The following is a 14895-nucleotide window of genomic DNA, read 5'->3' as shown; positions in this document are numbered from 1 at the left end:
GGGGGAACAGAGGGTTAAATAATGAACAAGTAATTGGGGAATTGAAACCAGCTGTGTAAGACAAAGACAAAACAAATGGAAAATGAAAAGTGGATCGGCGATGGCTAGAAGGCCGGCGACGTCGACTGCCGAATGCCGCCTGAACAAGGAGAGGGACCGACTTCGGCGGAAGTCGTGACAGTGTGTTAGGATGCAACATCCTATTGTTATGATGATAATATTTATTAAGGGTTTCAACAGAGTTGTGCCTGAGCAAGATGGATAAACCATTACCTAAGTATCTTATAGTCAATATTGACAGATGAAAACTAAACCCAGGTCAAAATCATTTCATTGTTTTATGAGATTCAAGAGCGATTTCACACTGAGAAGGGCCATCATGAGCACCCACTTGGATATATCCATCACGAGCACCTAATATATATCCATCACGAGCACCTTATAGGATATATCCATCACGAGCACCTAATAGAATATATCCATCACGAGCACCTAATAGGATATATCCATCACGAGCACCTAATAGGATATATCCATCACGAGCACCTAATAAGATATATCCATCACAAGCACTGTTACGTGTTACGTTTTTCTTGTTCCCCATTTTCCCCTGTTAGTGTGTTTGTCTTGGGCATTACAGGTGTACCGAGTTGCGGCTAACGATGGTGGGCGTGGCTGTAGCTGATTACAGAGAGGATATCTGTTTGCCGTGTGAGAAGAGAAGAAGAGAGAGGGGGAGAGAGAGAGGACACTTGTTTTTTTTTGTTTGACTATTTGTGTTAATTTCTTTGTTTGTGTTTCAGCCTGTCCTCCTGAGGCGCTCCACCCTACCTAGGTCCTGGAGAAGGGAAAAGGTAGATCTGCCCATGGGTGTACATTCTCACGTAGATAACCCATTGTTTTATACACTAGGTTAGCCGGGCGGGTGTCACCCTTGTATTTTTCTTGGAACCAGGTAGGACAGTGGGTTAGGGTTTAGAATGTGTTAGGAAGGATTAGGTGTGTAGAAGAGGAGGGACCTTTTGTTTATTTTCATTACTTGGACCCCGAACCCAAACATTTCCCTTCTCTTACCTTCCCTTGTGGTTGTTTTGTTTCTTATTGATTATTTATGGGTGTTTTATATTATTTATTTATTTAACTAATTCACTAAACATCCCCTGAGGGTTAAAATTGAGTTGTGGTCTGATTTATTTATCGCTCATTGCACCCCACATTTCTTCCCCTTTCATCCGTGTTACCTGGTGTGTTTAGGCCCAGGCATTTACGTCTCCTCCTCAGACGAGCTACACCCGAGGGGAGAACGTAATAAGCACCTAATAGGATATATCCATCACGAGCACCTAATAGGATATATCCATCACGAGCACCTAATAGGATATATCCATCACGAGCACCCAACTTGGATATAAGTTGCAATTGAAACTTGTTTAAATGTTATTTCTCTCATAGCAATATGCCAAGTTTATATACTAAGCTCACTTCAGTAGTAGTTGCATCAAGGATATTAACCAACAATTCACAGATTCTCTGGCAGACCAGAATATGGGTCAACTCTTCCATGGCAGTAAATCACATCTAAAACTCTTCCAGACTCTCCTTATCATCTCTCTCCTGTACAGTTTCCTTTCCAGACATCCTCCTTTAGGACATTAGACATACATGTATGACCGACCTGTGGCAAGACAAGTAAAACTGTAAGAATTTCTTTAGTGACCCCTAACTTAACATACATACAGTGCCTTCAGAAAGTATTCATACCCCTTGACTTATTCAAAATAAAATGTGTTACAGCCTGAATTCAAAATGGATTACGTTTAAAAAAGAATCTGAGCCATCTATACACAATACCCCATAATGAGATAAGTGAAAAAACATTTTTTTAGAAATGTTTTCAAATTGATTGAAAACGAGATACAGAAATATCTAAATTACATAAGTTTTCACAAAGGTGCTTCTTAAATACTTTGTAGAAGCATATTTGGCAGCGATTACAACAGTGAGTCTTTCTGGGTAAATCTCTAAGAGTTTCCCACCCCTGGATTGTGCAACATTTGCCCATTATTCTTTAAAAAATTCTTCAAGCTCTGTCAAATTGGTTGGTGATCATTGCTAGGTTGTCGTAACAAAAGGGGTTGAATACTTATTGACTCAAGACATTTGAGTGTGTGTGTGTGTGTGTGCGCGAGAGTGTTTGAGTGTGTGTGAGTGTGGTGTGTGTGTAGCAGGCAGCCACAATACCCTGCTTGTACTAAACAAGGCCTGCAGCAGTAAACATTCCTGGCTTCCTCATCAGCCATCTCCAAGTGCAGCAGAACGTTGTCAAGGGAATCACACACACACGCACGGACACACACTCCTCATTGGGTCAATGCAATAACATCCAATGACCTAGATTCCATTAAAGATGTTCATTTATTTTTATGAAACATTTATTTGTAAAAAAAAAACAATCGCTCCCATTCACATAGCCTGTTGGTAAGGAATCTGGATATGTAAACATTCAATCTTAAGTTATGATGATTAATATATAACTCACTGCCTGTAAAGTAAGTTTATTTACTCATACAATAAGCACAAGTTGGTATTGTAAACTACTTATGAACAACTCATAACACCTTTATAAAGGGGACATTACTGTAAAGTGTTACCAACATGTCGGTTATAGTAGAAGACCGCAAGAATACAGCAACAGATTCAATCAGACATCTGCTTACATTTTGGAGGCTGAAAAATTATGTATTTCTTTCAACTGACCATTTCTGACCAAAATGTGATCTTTCCTTCAACCTATAACTGACCAAATAACATTCACAGTTGCTTATGGAATAGTTCCAAACCGACAGCATTGGACACAGCTACTCGTATATACAGAAATTATTTATATTCTAACAGATTTAAAAGGCCATAAAAGCAATGTAACAATTGAAAAATCTATTATGCTAAAACTTGTCTTACCAATGATCGCTTGCATTCGGAGTAAGTGACTCTCAAAAAACAGCTCGTATGCTTTGACAAGGACATTTAGATGATACAAAACACATATATAACAATAAAAATCAAGTGTTTCATTTCACTGGGACTTTCAGTCCTAAATGCATTTGGACTCCAGAGTTCTGTGGAGATTTCCCAAACAAGGTTCAGTCAGTCTATCGTTTCCCCATCAAGGTTTCAACAAACAAACACAGTTTTTCTGTTTGTTGATCGTCTTCTCCTTAGATTTGAATGGTTAAAAAGTCACCCTTTAGGCATAGATCTAGGATCTTATTTTACCCTCCCAAATCCTATCATGAACCATTAGGGGGAGAAACAAACAACTGACCCTAGATCAATGTTTAGGGGCAACTATCAGTGTCTAGGTCTCTCAACCAGAGTGTTTGTTTGGTGGTCCATATACTTTTAATCAGTCTCCCGGATTCCACACCATGGTTGCCATGGTTACTGCGCGATGACGTCGTCGGGCTCGGCGTTGAACAGCAAGGGGCTTGTTCATGAGTGACACTAACGTTACAGAACGTTCCGATTTTTTATTTTATTTTTCATCTTGAATACACTCGTGGCCATTGTCGTCATGACTACTGCATAATGACATCAGGCTGGATGTTGAAGAGCAGGTCATCGTTGCCCCTCCTGACCTCCAGCAGCAGAGTCGTCTCCTCTGTGAGCGCCCCCTGTAGGTCAGCAGTGGTCAGCAGCGGACGGCCGTTCAGCTTCACGATGATGTCGCCGTCTCTGATTCCACCTCTGTGTGGAGAAAAGGGATTTCAAAATATATATATATTTTGACATGGTCTGTGGGTATTGCAAAGCATTTTGTTTTTAAATATAAATAACGATGCTCATTTATCGTGGCTTATTCATGAACGTTATTATAAAATGTAACTAAATCTTTTAACCCAATCAATGGTCATGTTATAGCAGTGTAGACCACCTACTTCTGTGCAGGAGAGTGAGGAACCACTTCATGAACGTAGATCCCACTAGTGACCTCTGGGAAGTCTGGGTTCTGCTGCTTCAGCTCCTCAACCAGGCTAGTCAGGACAGACAGGCAGACACACAGTAAAGTTAATTTTGGAAAAAGTAAAAATGTTTGTATTTATTGTAAGCTATAGAGATGTAATATATAGTTTAACACACATTTTAGTATTATGATTACGTGTTACAAAGACTTACGCTGAGGTGATGGTAAGCATCCTTATTCCAATAAACCGTTTCTTCAGTGATCTCACTTCTGTAAAAAAAAAAAAATGAAAAAAGTTATTTATACTCATCTGTTCTATTCTTCTTCCTTTTTCTGTTAAAATGTGATCACGCTGTCATGGTTCTACCTGTCACCAGAGGGCGGCAGAGACCGTCCTAGAGACATTAACGACACTCAGGTGGGTCCAATTTATTCATTATGATGTCCCTGTTAAAAGAGGTGTGTTTTCTGTTGTCCTTTGCAGAAACTTGAATTGTTTACTGTGTGTGGTTGTTTCCTGAGTGAGTTTGAGACGTAGTGTTTGTTGTTTTATTCAAGTGTACTGTGATCCTGCGGCTACCGTTTCTCAGTGAAGTATTATGTTTATCCTTAACCACTGATTCCTCGTATTGTCTCTTCTCTGCACCTGGGTCCAACCTTGCCACGTTACACATGCATAATGCTAATGTCTGTCTGTCTTTCCTGCTGTATGTATGGTGACGGGCCTTTCTCTACTTGTCCAATGATTTGTTAAGGAAGGGGAGGGGTGGGCCTACCTTTGCTCTGCTTGTCCATTGATTCGTTGAGGAAGCGTGTGATCCTATCAGAGGGGATGGCGAAGGAAATCCCAGCAGCCACCTTGAGAGTGTTGATGCCGATCACCTCTCCATCCTGGTGGCAGTCAGACAGATAATGTAACATTGTGTTATGAATAGAAACTGGATTGCTACGGTTACCGATCACCTCACCATCGTGGTGGCATCCTATACAGGGTTATTAGGCGTCAGCACTGGGCTGGCTTCATTTAATTACATAGAATATCAGAATGGGCATTGGAATCCTGGCAACGTGACTCACAAGATCAGTGAACGTTTTGTTACTAGCGTATTATATTTCTATGGCAACGGCTTCTTCTCAAGATTATCACAGGGAAGATTGTGACTAATGTTATGTATGCTGATGTAACGCTTACCAAGTTAACGAGAGGTCCACCTGAATTTCCATACTGAGAAAAGATGGAAACAATGATTATTCAAACAACCAATGGGATGTGTCTCTGTGTGTATGATCATGGATGTCCTCTTTAAAATGTCACAGACAGCTAGACAGCCTATGAGTTGGTTATAAGTGGAGTGTGCTATACTTGCCCTTTAAATAAAGTTTAGATCAAGTTTAATTCAATGTCTCACGTTAATGATGGCGTCCGTCTGTACATAGCCCATGTCAGAGTCTCTGATGCCCAGCTCTTTGCCGTCCCTCTGGGCCGTGCTCACGATCCCCGTGGTAACCGTGTTCTGGAGCGCAAAGGGGCTGCCGATTGCAACCACAAACTCACCGGGTCGAAGGTCGGCCGAGTGGCCGAGCAACAGCACCGAGAGCTTTTTCTAAAGGGAGTAAAGAGAGAAGGTGGGAGAGGATGGGGCGATAGTGAGAGAGGGTGGGAGAGGGAGGGAGGGAGAGGAGGAGACAAAGGGGGAAGATGGAAAAGGAAAGGAGGAGAGAGACGGAGAGAAGAGTTAAGTAAAAACATATGCTCACGAGACGGATGGTGTAGCAGAGCGAAAGAGAGAGGGACTTGTGTAGGAATTCTTTAAAGGGAAACTTCAACATTTTTCAACTTCATATTCATCATGTCCAGCACCACCCCAACATCAACATATGTAAAAAAGATATGATACAGTGCCTTCAGGAAGTATTCACACCACACCCCTTGACTTTTTCCACATTTTGCTGTATAACAGACTGAATTTAAAATTGATTAAATTGAGATTGTGTCACCCGCCTACACACAATACCCCCTTATGTCAAAGTGGAATTATATTTTTAGAGATTTGTACAAATTAATTAAATTAATTGTTAATTGTTATGGCAAGCCTAAATAAGTTCAGGAGTAAGAATTTGCTTAACAAATCCCATAATAAGTTGCATGGACTTACACAATTGTTGAATGACTACCTCATCTCTGTACCTCACACATATAATTATCTGTAAGGTCCCTCAGTCGAGCAGTGAATTTTCAAATACAGATTCAACCACAAAGACCAGGGAGGTTTTCCAATGTCTCGCAAAGAAGGGCACCTATTGGTAGATAGTTAAAAATAAAAAAGCAGACATTGAATATCCCGTTGAGAATGGTGAAGTTATTAACTACACTTTGGATGGTAAATCAATACACCCGATCTCTTGCCGGAGAGGAAGGAAACCGCTCAGGGATTTCACCATGAAGCCAATGGTGACAGGAGAAAACTGAGGATGGATCAACAACATTGTAGTTACTCCACTATTCTAACCTAAATGACAGAGTGAAAAGAAGGAAGCCTGAACAGAATAGAAATATTCCAAAACATGCATTCTGTTTGCAACAAGTCACTAAAGTAATACTGTAAAACGTGGCAAAGCAATTCACTTTTTGTCCTGAATACAAAGTGTTGTATTGGATTTGCCCCGAACATATTACTGAGAACCACTCTGCATATTTTCAAGCATAGTGGTGGCTACATCATGCAGCCACCACTATCATCTACATTAAGCAACTCCAGTGTAGATTTGGCCTTGTGTTTTAGGTTATTGTCCTGCTAAAAGGTGAATTCATCTCTCAGTGTCTGGTGGAAAGCAGACTGAACCAGGTTTTCTTTAGGACTTTGCCTGTGCTTAGCTCCAATAGATTATTTTATCCTGAAAAACATGAACCTGAATATATAACCACCATAGTATTTGGACTGGTCCATTGTAAAAAGTCCAAAAGTCTTTAGGATACAGTGTTAGTCTTCCTCTAACCACAAATATTGGAGTCTTACCACAGACATATTGTTCACAAAGAATTATCAGGTAGAACAGACAACCAGCAGTAGACCGGACCTCCATGGGGTGAGATTTTTATATAAATCGAGCATTCAACAATACAGTGGTATAACTAATATATATTCCACTTCTCTCACCAGTGAGTTGACTTTTATGGTGGCGATGTCGGACTTCTTATCGATGTCCTTGATGGTCGCCTCGTAGATGTCACCACTGTGCATCTGGACCTTGAGCTGCTGATGACCTGACATAGGCGTGGTGCTGGAAACGACGTGGGCATTGGTCACTATCAGGCCCGTTTCTGACATCACAAAGCCTGAGCCGCTAGACAGGGGGACGTTCCGGCCGAACAGAGGGTGTCTGGGGGGTCAAGAGGTACACATAGAGCTAGAAATATAGACTTTCTAATGACAAGACGAGAGTTTACTGTGTCATGTGAAGTGCTATAGCCTATGATGAGAGATGACATATTATCTACACTGTTGTGATGAGGTTACTCCTAAGTTATATGTGATCATTTTGGTTCAACCATCATGCGCCCTCTTCAACATGAGTAAGACACATACTGACAACACCCACTGTAGTTGGATTTGAATATTGAAACAACGTTGCAAATGTTGGAGACTTTTTATAAATCTCCACTGTTGAAAACTAAATGTTATTCTAAAAAGAAATGTAAGAATGTCTAGATGCTTTTTATAGTGGAGATCCAAGTTTATAAATAGCCTGGCTGGGCTGATGAGACAGTGGATTGCCCAGTCAGATGGAACAGAGTAAATAGGCATTTTAACGTCATAGATTTAGCCGGTGGTAACTTGTGGAATAGACACCGGCTGGAAGGCGCTTTTAACCAATCAGCATGCTGGATTAGACACACCCGTTGTATAATGCAGTACAAACACACGTGTCTGCCTACACAAACACACTCGGCGTACCTGAGGAAGAGTTCGATGTGGACCACAGCCGGAGCGATCTTCTCCACCACGTCAGCTATGAAGTTAAACTTATACCTGGGACTGGTGGGGTGTGAAGTACCTATACTAGCGGGAAGAATTACTCATGTTAATAATAGAATCCAGTCACTCCTCCACACCATCACCACTCAAACGTCATATTTTCTAGCTGTTATCTGTTAGCTGCAACCTAATGTGCAGAAAACAGTAGGCTTCAAAGTGGTAACAGTAAGGGCCCAGAGTGGTCCCTAGTTAGGTCATGTGATCAGGAAAACGTCCTGGACAACAACATCAACAGTATCAAAACATATGAGGTCAACAAGTGCAGGTTCCTCTAAAACTTCCTTTGTGATGCCCTACACTACTTTATTCTTCCCTCCACCCATTCCTAAATGAAACCTCAGTACTTTGGTCTAAAAACAGCTGGGAGGTTTTGCCAGGCTGCACTCTTTCAGGGCCACGAAAGAGCCTTGGTGGCGTGTGTGGGGTGCGTGCAGCAGTTAACAAACGTTAATTACAGCGAGTTATTTCCAGTACATGGCAGCCACGCCACCGGCTGGCGTTTTTGTTCTCCTCAGCTGACTGCGGTTTCCTGTGTGTGTGTCGGTGTGTGTGTCGGTGTGTGACCGCCTTGGCTTGTACATGTATACACAATCAGGCTACACAGCTGAGTTTAGAGTACAAACAGTCAGCAAACATACACTCTGTCCTGAAACTAGCCTGTGGCATAATAGTGACCTCAATATCAACTCCCAGATTTTATTCATATCATGCAGTTATACTAGGGCCAGGAGTTTTCCTGACTGGGGGATCGTCATCATGAAAAACACTATCACTAACCAGGGACCAGAGTGCCTAGTCAGGTCACATGGTCAGGGAAAAACATCTGACTCTAGATTTTAGAACTATTCTCATTCTAACCATTTGCAAATCCAATTTTTGGCTATGGTCATCATCGTAATCACTGGTAAACCGTTGGCTAAGGGAGTCTAGAATTAAACATCCAAGCAAAGTGGAATCTTAGAAGAAAATATTTCAGCACTAGGCTACAAATTGGTCCTCTACGGTTGGCTAACCAAGCATTAGAAAAACCAAACCAGTGGATGGCACAATCTTGGCAGTAACTGTGGAAAAACCAACTCTGCTATTAGTCTAGCCTGATTTCCCAGATTTCTTTGTGCTGTCTTGTCAATAACCATATGAGTTGGCAAGACAGTAAAACAAATCTGGGACCAGGCTGCTATTATCCTGTGTGGTGGCCAATAATGATACTGTATCTCATGATTTTCTGTGGGATAGAAGAATATATTGTAATTTCAGTGTTTATGTGCACACATGGATGTGTGCATACTGTAGATGCAATGCCAAGGTAAGGGTTTGAGAAGTCTGGAAAATGTGGGTTTGGAATGAAGAACAGTTTGAAGATACTAAACATGTACTTAGACTAAAGGCCAGCCCATCCTAATGATAATGGGGAGATCATTTAGCTTTAGGCCACTGTGGTAGCTGGTCCATCTGAAATAACTCAAGGATGACTTGAGGGCAAACACACACACGGTGTAAGTTGAATGGTGATGCTGATATAATATTAGACTGAGTGGGATATGCTGTAGACTGAGAAATGAGAGGCAATGGAGATCTGAGAATAGAAACTAAAATGTAAACAGTGATAACATTCTATTCCTAACTCAACAGGTAATGATCAGTTTAGTTAGGGAAACCTTGAGTAATTGGCCAATTCGTCAGGAGATTAAGAAAAAACGCCACCATCCATAATAATCTGCCTGTGTGAGGTCTCTACAAAGCCTTGATTCTAATTGGCTCATGGACCAATGAGCAGATTAGAATACAAATCTCATCATCAGTCATCCATATCCCTCTTATTAAACTCCATATAATTATGGGTTCAAATACTATTTGACATCTTTCCAATATCTTAAACGTTTGCTCTGCTCTCCCTGGAGTGCCCGATGGGCAAGGTTTGCAGTTTTGGGAATATTCTATTGGTTCCATTGCGCCAGGCAAGATCAATCAAGCCCAGCTTACATAGTTGAAATTATTTCAAATAGTCGTTGAACCCATGTATGGAGATTAGAACAATTCAATGGCAGTCAGTCACATGCTTTTAAGCCCCTGACACAGAATAATGACCTCTGATCAAAGTCGAGACAAATCGGATATGCCATAACTTTGTGTCTGCATGGGACTTCCTGCTTCCTGTAATGTCTCTGAAGGTACACAACCCAACTGTTTCCCTCATTAGTGAGAATGTACTGTATTATTCGGGTCAGGTCAACCAGAGACGTCATACACTTAGTTGTTTTGAAAAGGGAATTGATGGCCAAATTCAATATAGTTTGATTAATTCTGTGTAAAAGACATGCAGGATATCTCTACCATATTACAATGGAGCCCCCTCAGTTTGCATGGGCTCTGTTGTCTATATTACACAGTACAACTTTGTTGATGTAGCCTGCATGTAAAGCGTGTTACACACCATCCAGAAGGAACTGTTTAGGTCGGAGATGGTATGAGGTCATGTTTTGATTCTAGAATGTCCCTCAGGAATGATTTGTAATGTGCTACATTCTTTTTTATAAAAAGAAATCCATTCAGAATGGAATGGGAACCAAGGTAACTGCCACCCCTGGGCAGGAAAATGCCTATAAATGGACACAGGAAATGCAAATAAAAGCTAGACAGGAAAACAAACAAACTCTGACAAGTGAAGTCATTCATTCAGTGGCTGGTCATTAGTTTTAATCATGTGAGACTAATCTATAGGAAGTCTGTCTGGGTGTAATGATGGAGATTCCCCTAGGCACAGATCAGTTCCCCCCCCCCCCCCCCCCCCAATCCTAACCTAAACCATTAGGAAGGAAAACCACAAAACTGGCCTCAGATCAGTGTCTAGGGGAAACATTTGTCCTTTTGCAATGAGGGACATAAAGGACTTGTAAGGGTTGACTTTAGGGGTTAACTTTAACGATCCAGTCACCCAGACAGTCTGCTGGCTGCCTGTTCTGACAAAGGAGGGGCTCTTCCACTAGCCTACTTACAGTAAACTGCTCCTATATGGTGCACTACTTTTGAGCAGAGCCCTATGGGCCCTAACCAAATCTCAGCATTGAGTATGTAAAAAAAAAAGTGCACTATATGGAAGAGGATGTCATTTGGGATGAACCCTGTAACTGCACTATGCAAACATCACCCATACCAATCCATCATCCACACTGCATAAAGTGCATCAAAGTAACTGTGAGTGCAAATCAAATCTGATTTGTCGCATGCGCGGGAATACAACAGTGATAGACTTTACCGTGAATTGCTTATTTACAAGCCCTTAACCAACATTGCAGTTCAAGAAATAGAGTTAAGAAAATATTTACTAAATAAATTAAACGGTAAAAAATTAAGTAACAGGCTATATACAGGCTATATACAGGGGGTACCGGTACCGAGTCAATGTGCGGGGGTACAGGTTAGTCGAGGTAATTTGTACATGTAGTTAGGGGTAAAGTGACCATGTATAGATAATAAACAGCGAGTTTCTGCTAATATTGAATTGTATGTTTTGTATGTTGTTGTTGATTTTGTTTATTTTTAGACACAAATGACTTACCTTTGTTTTGGTTGATTTTGCATGGTCCCTTCTGGACCGAGTTGATGGCTGGCAGCCCCTGTTGCAGAGCCTTCCTACTCTGCGCCTTAAGCTGACACACGTTCCCATAGGTATTGCCATCACTGCCGCAGACTTTATGCCCCAATTTGCACTGGCAGAACCCCTTGGCGAGACGCTTGCCGGCCGGGTGCTTGCAGTCGAGTCCATCACCGCAGGGTAGGTCGTCTTTGCGCCCGCATGGGTCGCCTTCGCCCTGTGCGCATACCAGGCAGCAGTTGCATCGGTCTGGAACGTACCCCATCGGGCAGCTGGGGCTGGGGCAAGTGCTCACGTCGCAGCGCTCCGTGCACTTTGGTTTGGGCTCAGTACGGACGAAGTCCTCGACGCAGAAGAGAACGGTGGCAAACAGAAGGACCTGCATTGTTGGCGATCTGGTGGAGAAAATTAAACCAATAAAATAAAAATGATGTAAAGTATTTACATTAAGGTCATGTTCGTCACAAAACGGTTACTGGTCATTTGGGAAGATTGAACGACGCGCAACGTCTTTATGCATCACTTTCACGGGGCTGTTGAGACAAATTTACGCTTGCAGGACAGACATTGGTGTCTTCTTACGACTGAAAAGTTCTCCACTCATATGCATGTCCTGATTCAGATTAAATGGGTAACTTTATCCCAAAGATGCGCGTAATTGTGCGCCTAATCGATGCACTGTTTACAGCTGTAAGTTATTTGTAATGATCCCGGTGACGCCGAGTCTCCATTGAAATGAGTGTCAGTGCAGCAGTGCAGTGGCTTTTCTTTTCTCAGGTTTTTGGAAGATCCCATATCATTCGTTCGCATCTGGTCTGGCTCTGCCCCTCCGAAGCGCATAGCTGAGCAAAAGAGGTCTTTGATTTGAAAAAAACGCGCCCCCATGAGGCGGAGAGTAACTGACCCCATTGACACACACCTCATAACCATTAAGTTTTCATCAGATCGAGCATGAAAGTTGTCATCATACCTTGTGATGAATAACTTGAAAATGAACTTTGTCTGTACCTTGCCACTGTAGGCCAAAGCATAATTAATCACAATGCTCACTGGGCAATGTTATGAATGTTGTTCTGAAGGCAGCTCTGCAGAGTGGTCGCTAGCTGGCACAGACACAAAATCAGAAACTCGGATAAAACCAAAAAGCACATTTTTGTTTTCATACATTTTCTTTTTTTACACTATAGCCAATTGTTACTTTGCAGCTGGCCCATCTAGCGGAAACCGCTCAGTTCTGCCTCCAGTGCAAGATTCATGACAATAAACGTGTCAAAATATTGACGTAAATAATTGGGTCTCTGTCAGTAAACATGGGTGTGGATGCACTCAGTAACTGAGTTGTCGCGTGGCAATTTGGTTTTTCCTTTTCAAAATATTAAGTCATCCATTCGTCTGGATGTGAGCAAGTGCACTCTGCGTCCTAAATGGCACCCTATTCCCTACACAATGCACTAGTGCACTATAAACGGAATCGGGTGCACTAATAGGTTGGCATTTGGGACGTAAAACATGTTTTTATAAGGACAATTTATTAAGATGACCAGCCGGTAGCAGCATAATGGTGGTTGTTTTTCGCACACACTCTCTCTCTCCAAGAGGAATGAGCATCAGGCTAGAGCCTAATACATGTTTGTTTAGGTGGAGAAGAGAGGAAATGGCACACTATTCCCTATATAGTGCACTAGGTTTGACCAGGGCCTGTAGGGAATAGCGTTCCATTTGGGACAGAACCAGATGTATTTCACCAGCCGCAGCTATGTTTATTTGAAAACTCAACGTCAATCACTCCTGGTACTTTTCGGAAACACTGGACCCCTTGTCCCAGTCACCAACTGAGCTGACCGTTAATGGGGGAAGCAGTACTTTATATGTGTTATTCTTGGGATTAAAAGATGGAATTGTTGCTGAAGTTGCGATATTACCACTTACTACAGAAAAGTAAGACTCAGCATTGCTCTTTCTCCGTAACTTTGTCAATAGTCAATGCTTTCCAGGCATGCTTTAATTAAGTACAGAACTCCAGCGTAGCATGTTATTCATTTGGAAAGTGTTTGGTGCATACAGTGAGCTGCAAAAGTATTGGGACAGTGACACTTTCTGTTGTTGTTTTGGCTCTGTACTCCAGCACATTGGATTACATCAGGTTTGTGACTCTACAAACTTGTTGGATGCATTTGCTGTTTGTTTTGGTTGTGTTTCAGATTATAAAAATGAATGGTAAATAATGTATTGTGTCATTTTGGAGTCACTTTTATTGTATTGGGGGGGAGGAGGGGGGTGTATGATATTTATGCCTTTTAAATAAAACATATGATATTCTTATTTACAATAAAAGTGACTCCAAATTGACACAATACATTATTTACCATTCATTTCTATTGGGCACAAAATAATCTGAAACACAACCAAAACAAACAGCAAATGCATCAAACAAGTTAAAGTCACAGGCTTGATATAATCATTGGTTGCTAGGAATATGGGATCAAATACTACAGTTTTGACTACTTTATTAATGCACATAAACAGAGCATTCGGAAAGTATTCAGACCCCTTTACTTTTTCCTCATTTTGTTACATTACAGCCTTATTCTAAAATGGATTCAATTGTGGTTTTTCCTCATCAATCTACACACAACACCCCATAATGTCATCACAACACCCCATAATGACATCACAACACCCCATAATGACAAAGCAAAAACAAGTTTAGAAGTGAAGTATTCAGACCCTTTACTCAGTACTTTGTTGAAGCACTATTGGCAGCAATTACAGCCTTGAGTCTTTTTGGGTATGACACTACAAGCTTGACACACCTGTATTTGGAGAGTTTCTCCCATTCTTCTCTGCAGATCCTCTCAAGCTCTGTCAAGTTGGATGGGGAGCGTTGCTGCATAGCTATTTTCAGGTCTCTCCAGAGATGTTTGATCGGGTTCAAGTCCGAGCTCTGGCTGGGCCACTCAAATACATTCAGAGACTTGTCCCGAAGCCACTCCTGCGTTGTCTTGGCTGTGTGCTTAGGGTTGTTGTCCTGTTGGAAGGTGAACCTTCACCCCAGTCTGAGTTCCTGAGCTCACTGGAGCAGGTTTTCATCTCTCTGTACTTCATTCTGTTCATCTTTCTCTCAAGCCTGACTAGTCTTCCAGTCCCCGCTGCTGAAAAACATCCCCACAGCATGATTCTTCCACCACCATGCTTCACTGTAGGGATGGTGCCAGGTTTCCTCCAGACATGACACTTGCCATTCAGGCCAAATAGTTCAATCTTGGTTTCATCAGACTAGAGAATCTTGTTTCTCATGGTCT

General features: G+C 41.7%; 1 protein-coding gene across 2 annotated transcripts; it reads right to left on the bottom strand.

Moving 5' to 3' along the window:
• Positions 1 to 2396: 2396 nt before the first annotated feature.
• LOC106577909 (serine protease HTRA3) lies at positions 2397 to 12405 on the bottom strand. Of its 2 annotated transcripts, none has more exons than XM_014156347.3 (9): positions 11558 to 12405; positions 7918 to 8017; positions 7120 to 7342; positions 5371 to 5565; positions 5154 to 5186; positions 4738 to 4852; positions 4174 to 4231; positions 3936 to 4031; positions 2397 to 3744 (listed from the first exon to the last, which is right to left on the bottom strand). In XM_014156347.3, the coding sequence occupies exons 1-9, from the start codon at positions 11976 to 11978 to the stop codon at positions 3576 to 3578; spliced, it is 1410 nt and encodes a 469-aa protein (XP_014011822.1). In that variant the 5' UTR covers positions 11979 to 12405; the 3' UTR covers positions 2397 to 3575. The 2 variants fall into 2 exon arrangements, with proteins under 2 accessions (XP_014011822.1, XP_014011823.1); XM_014156348.3 differs by having other exon boundaries at positions 7918 to 8022; positions 11558 to 11729.
• Positions 12406 to 14895: the final 2490 nt, after the last annotated feature.

The sequence above is a fragment of the Salmo salar genome, chromosome 18 (genome assembly GCF_965601325.2).
Source record: "Salmo salar chromosome 18, fSalSal1, whole genome shotgun sequence".
NCBI classification, from domain to species: domain Eukaryota; kingdom Metazoa; phylum Chordata; class Actinopteri; order Salmoniformes; family Salmonidae; genus Salmo; species Salmo salar.
This window is presented reverse-complemented; position numbering and strand designations above follow the sequence as displayed.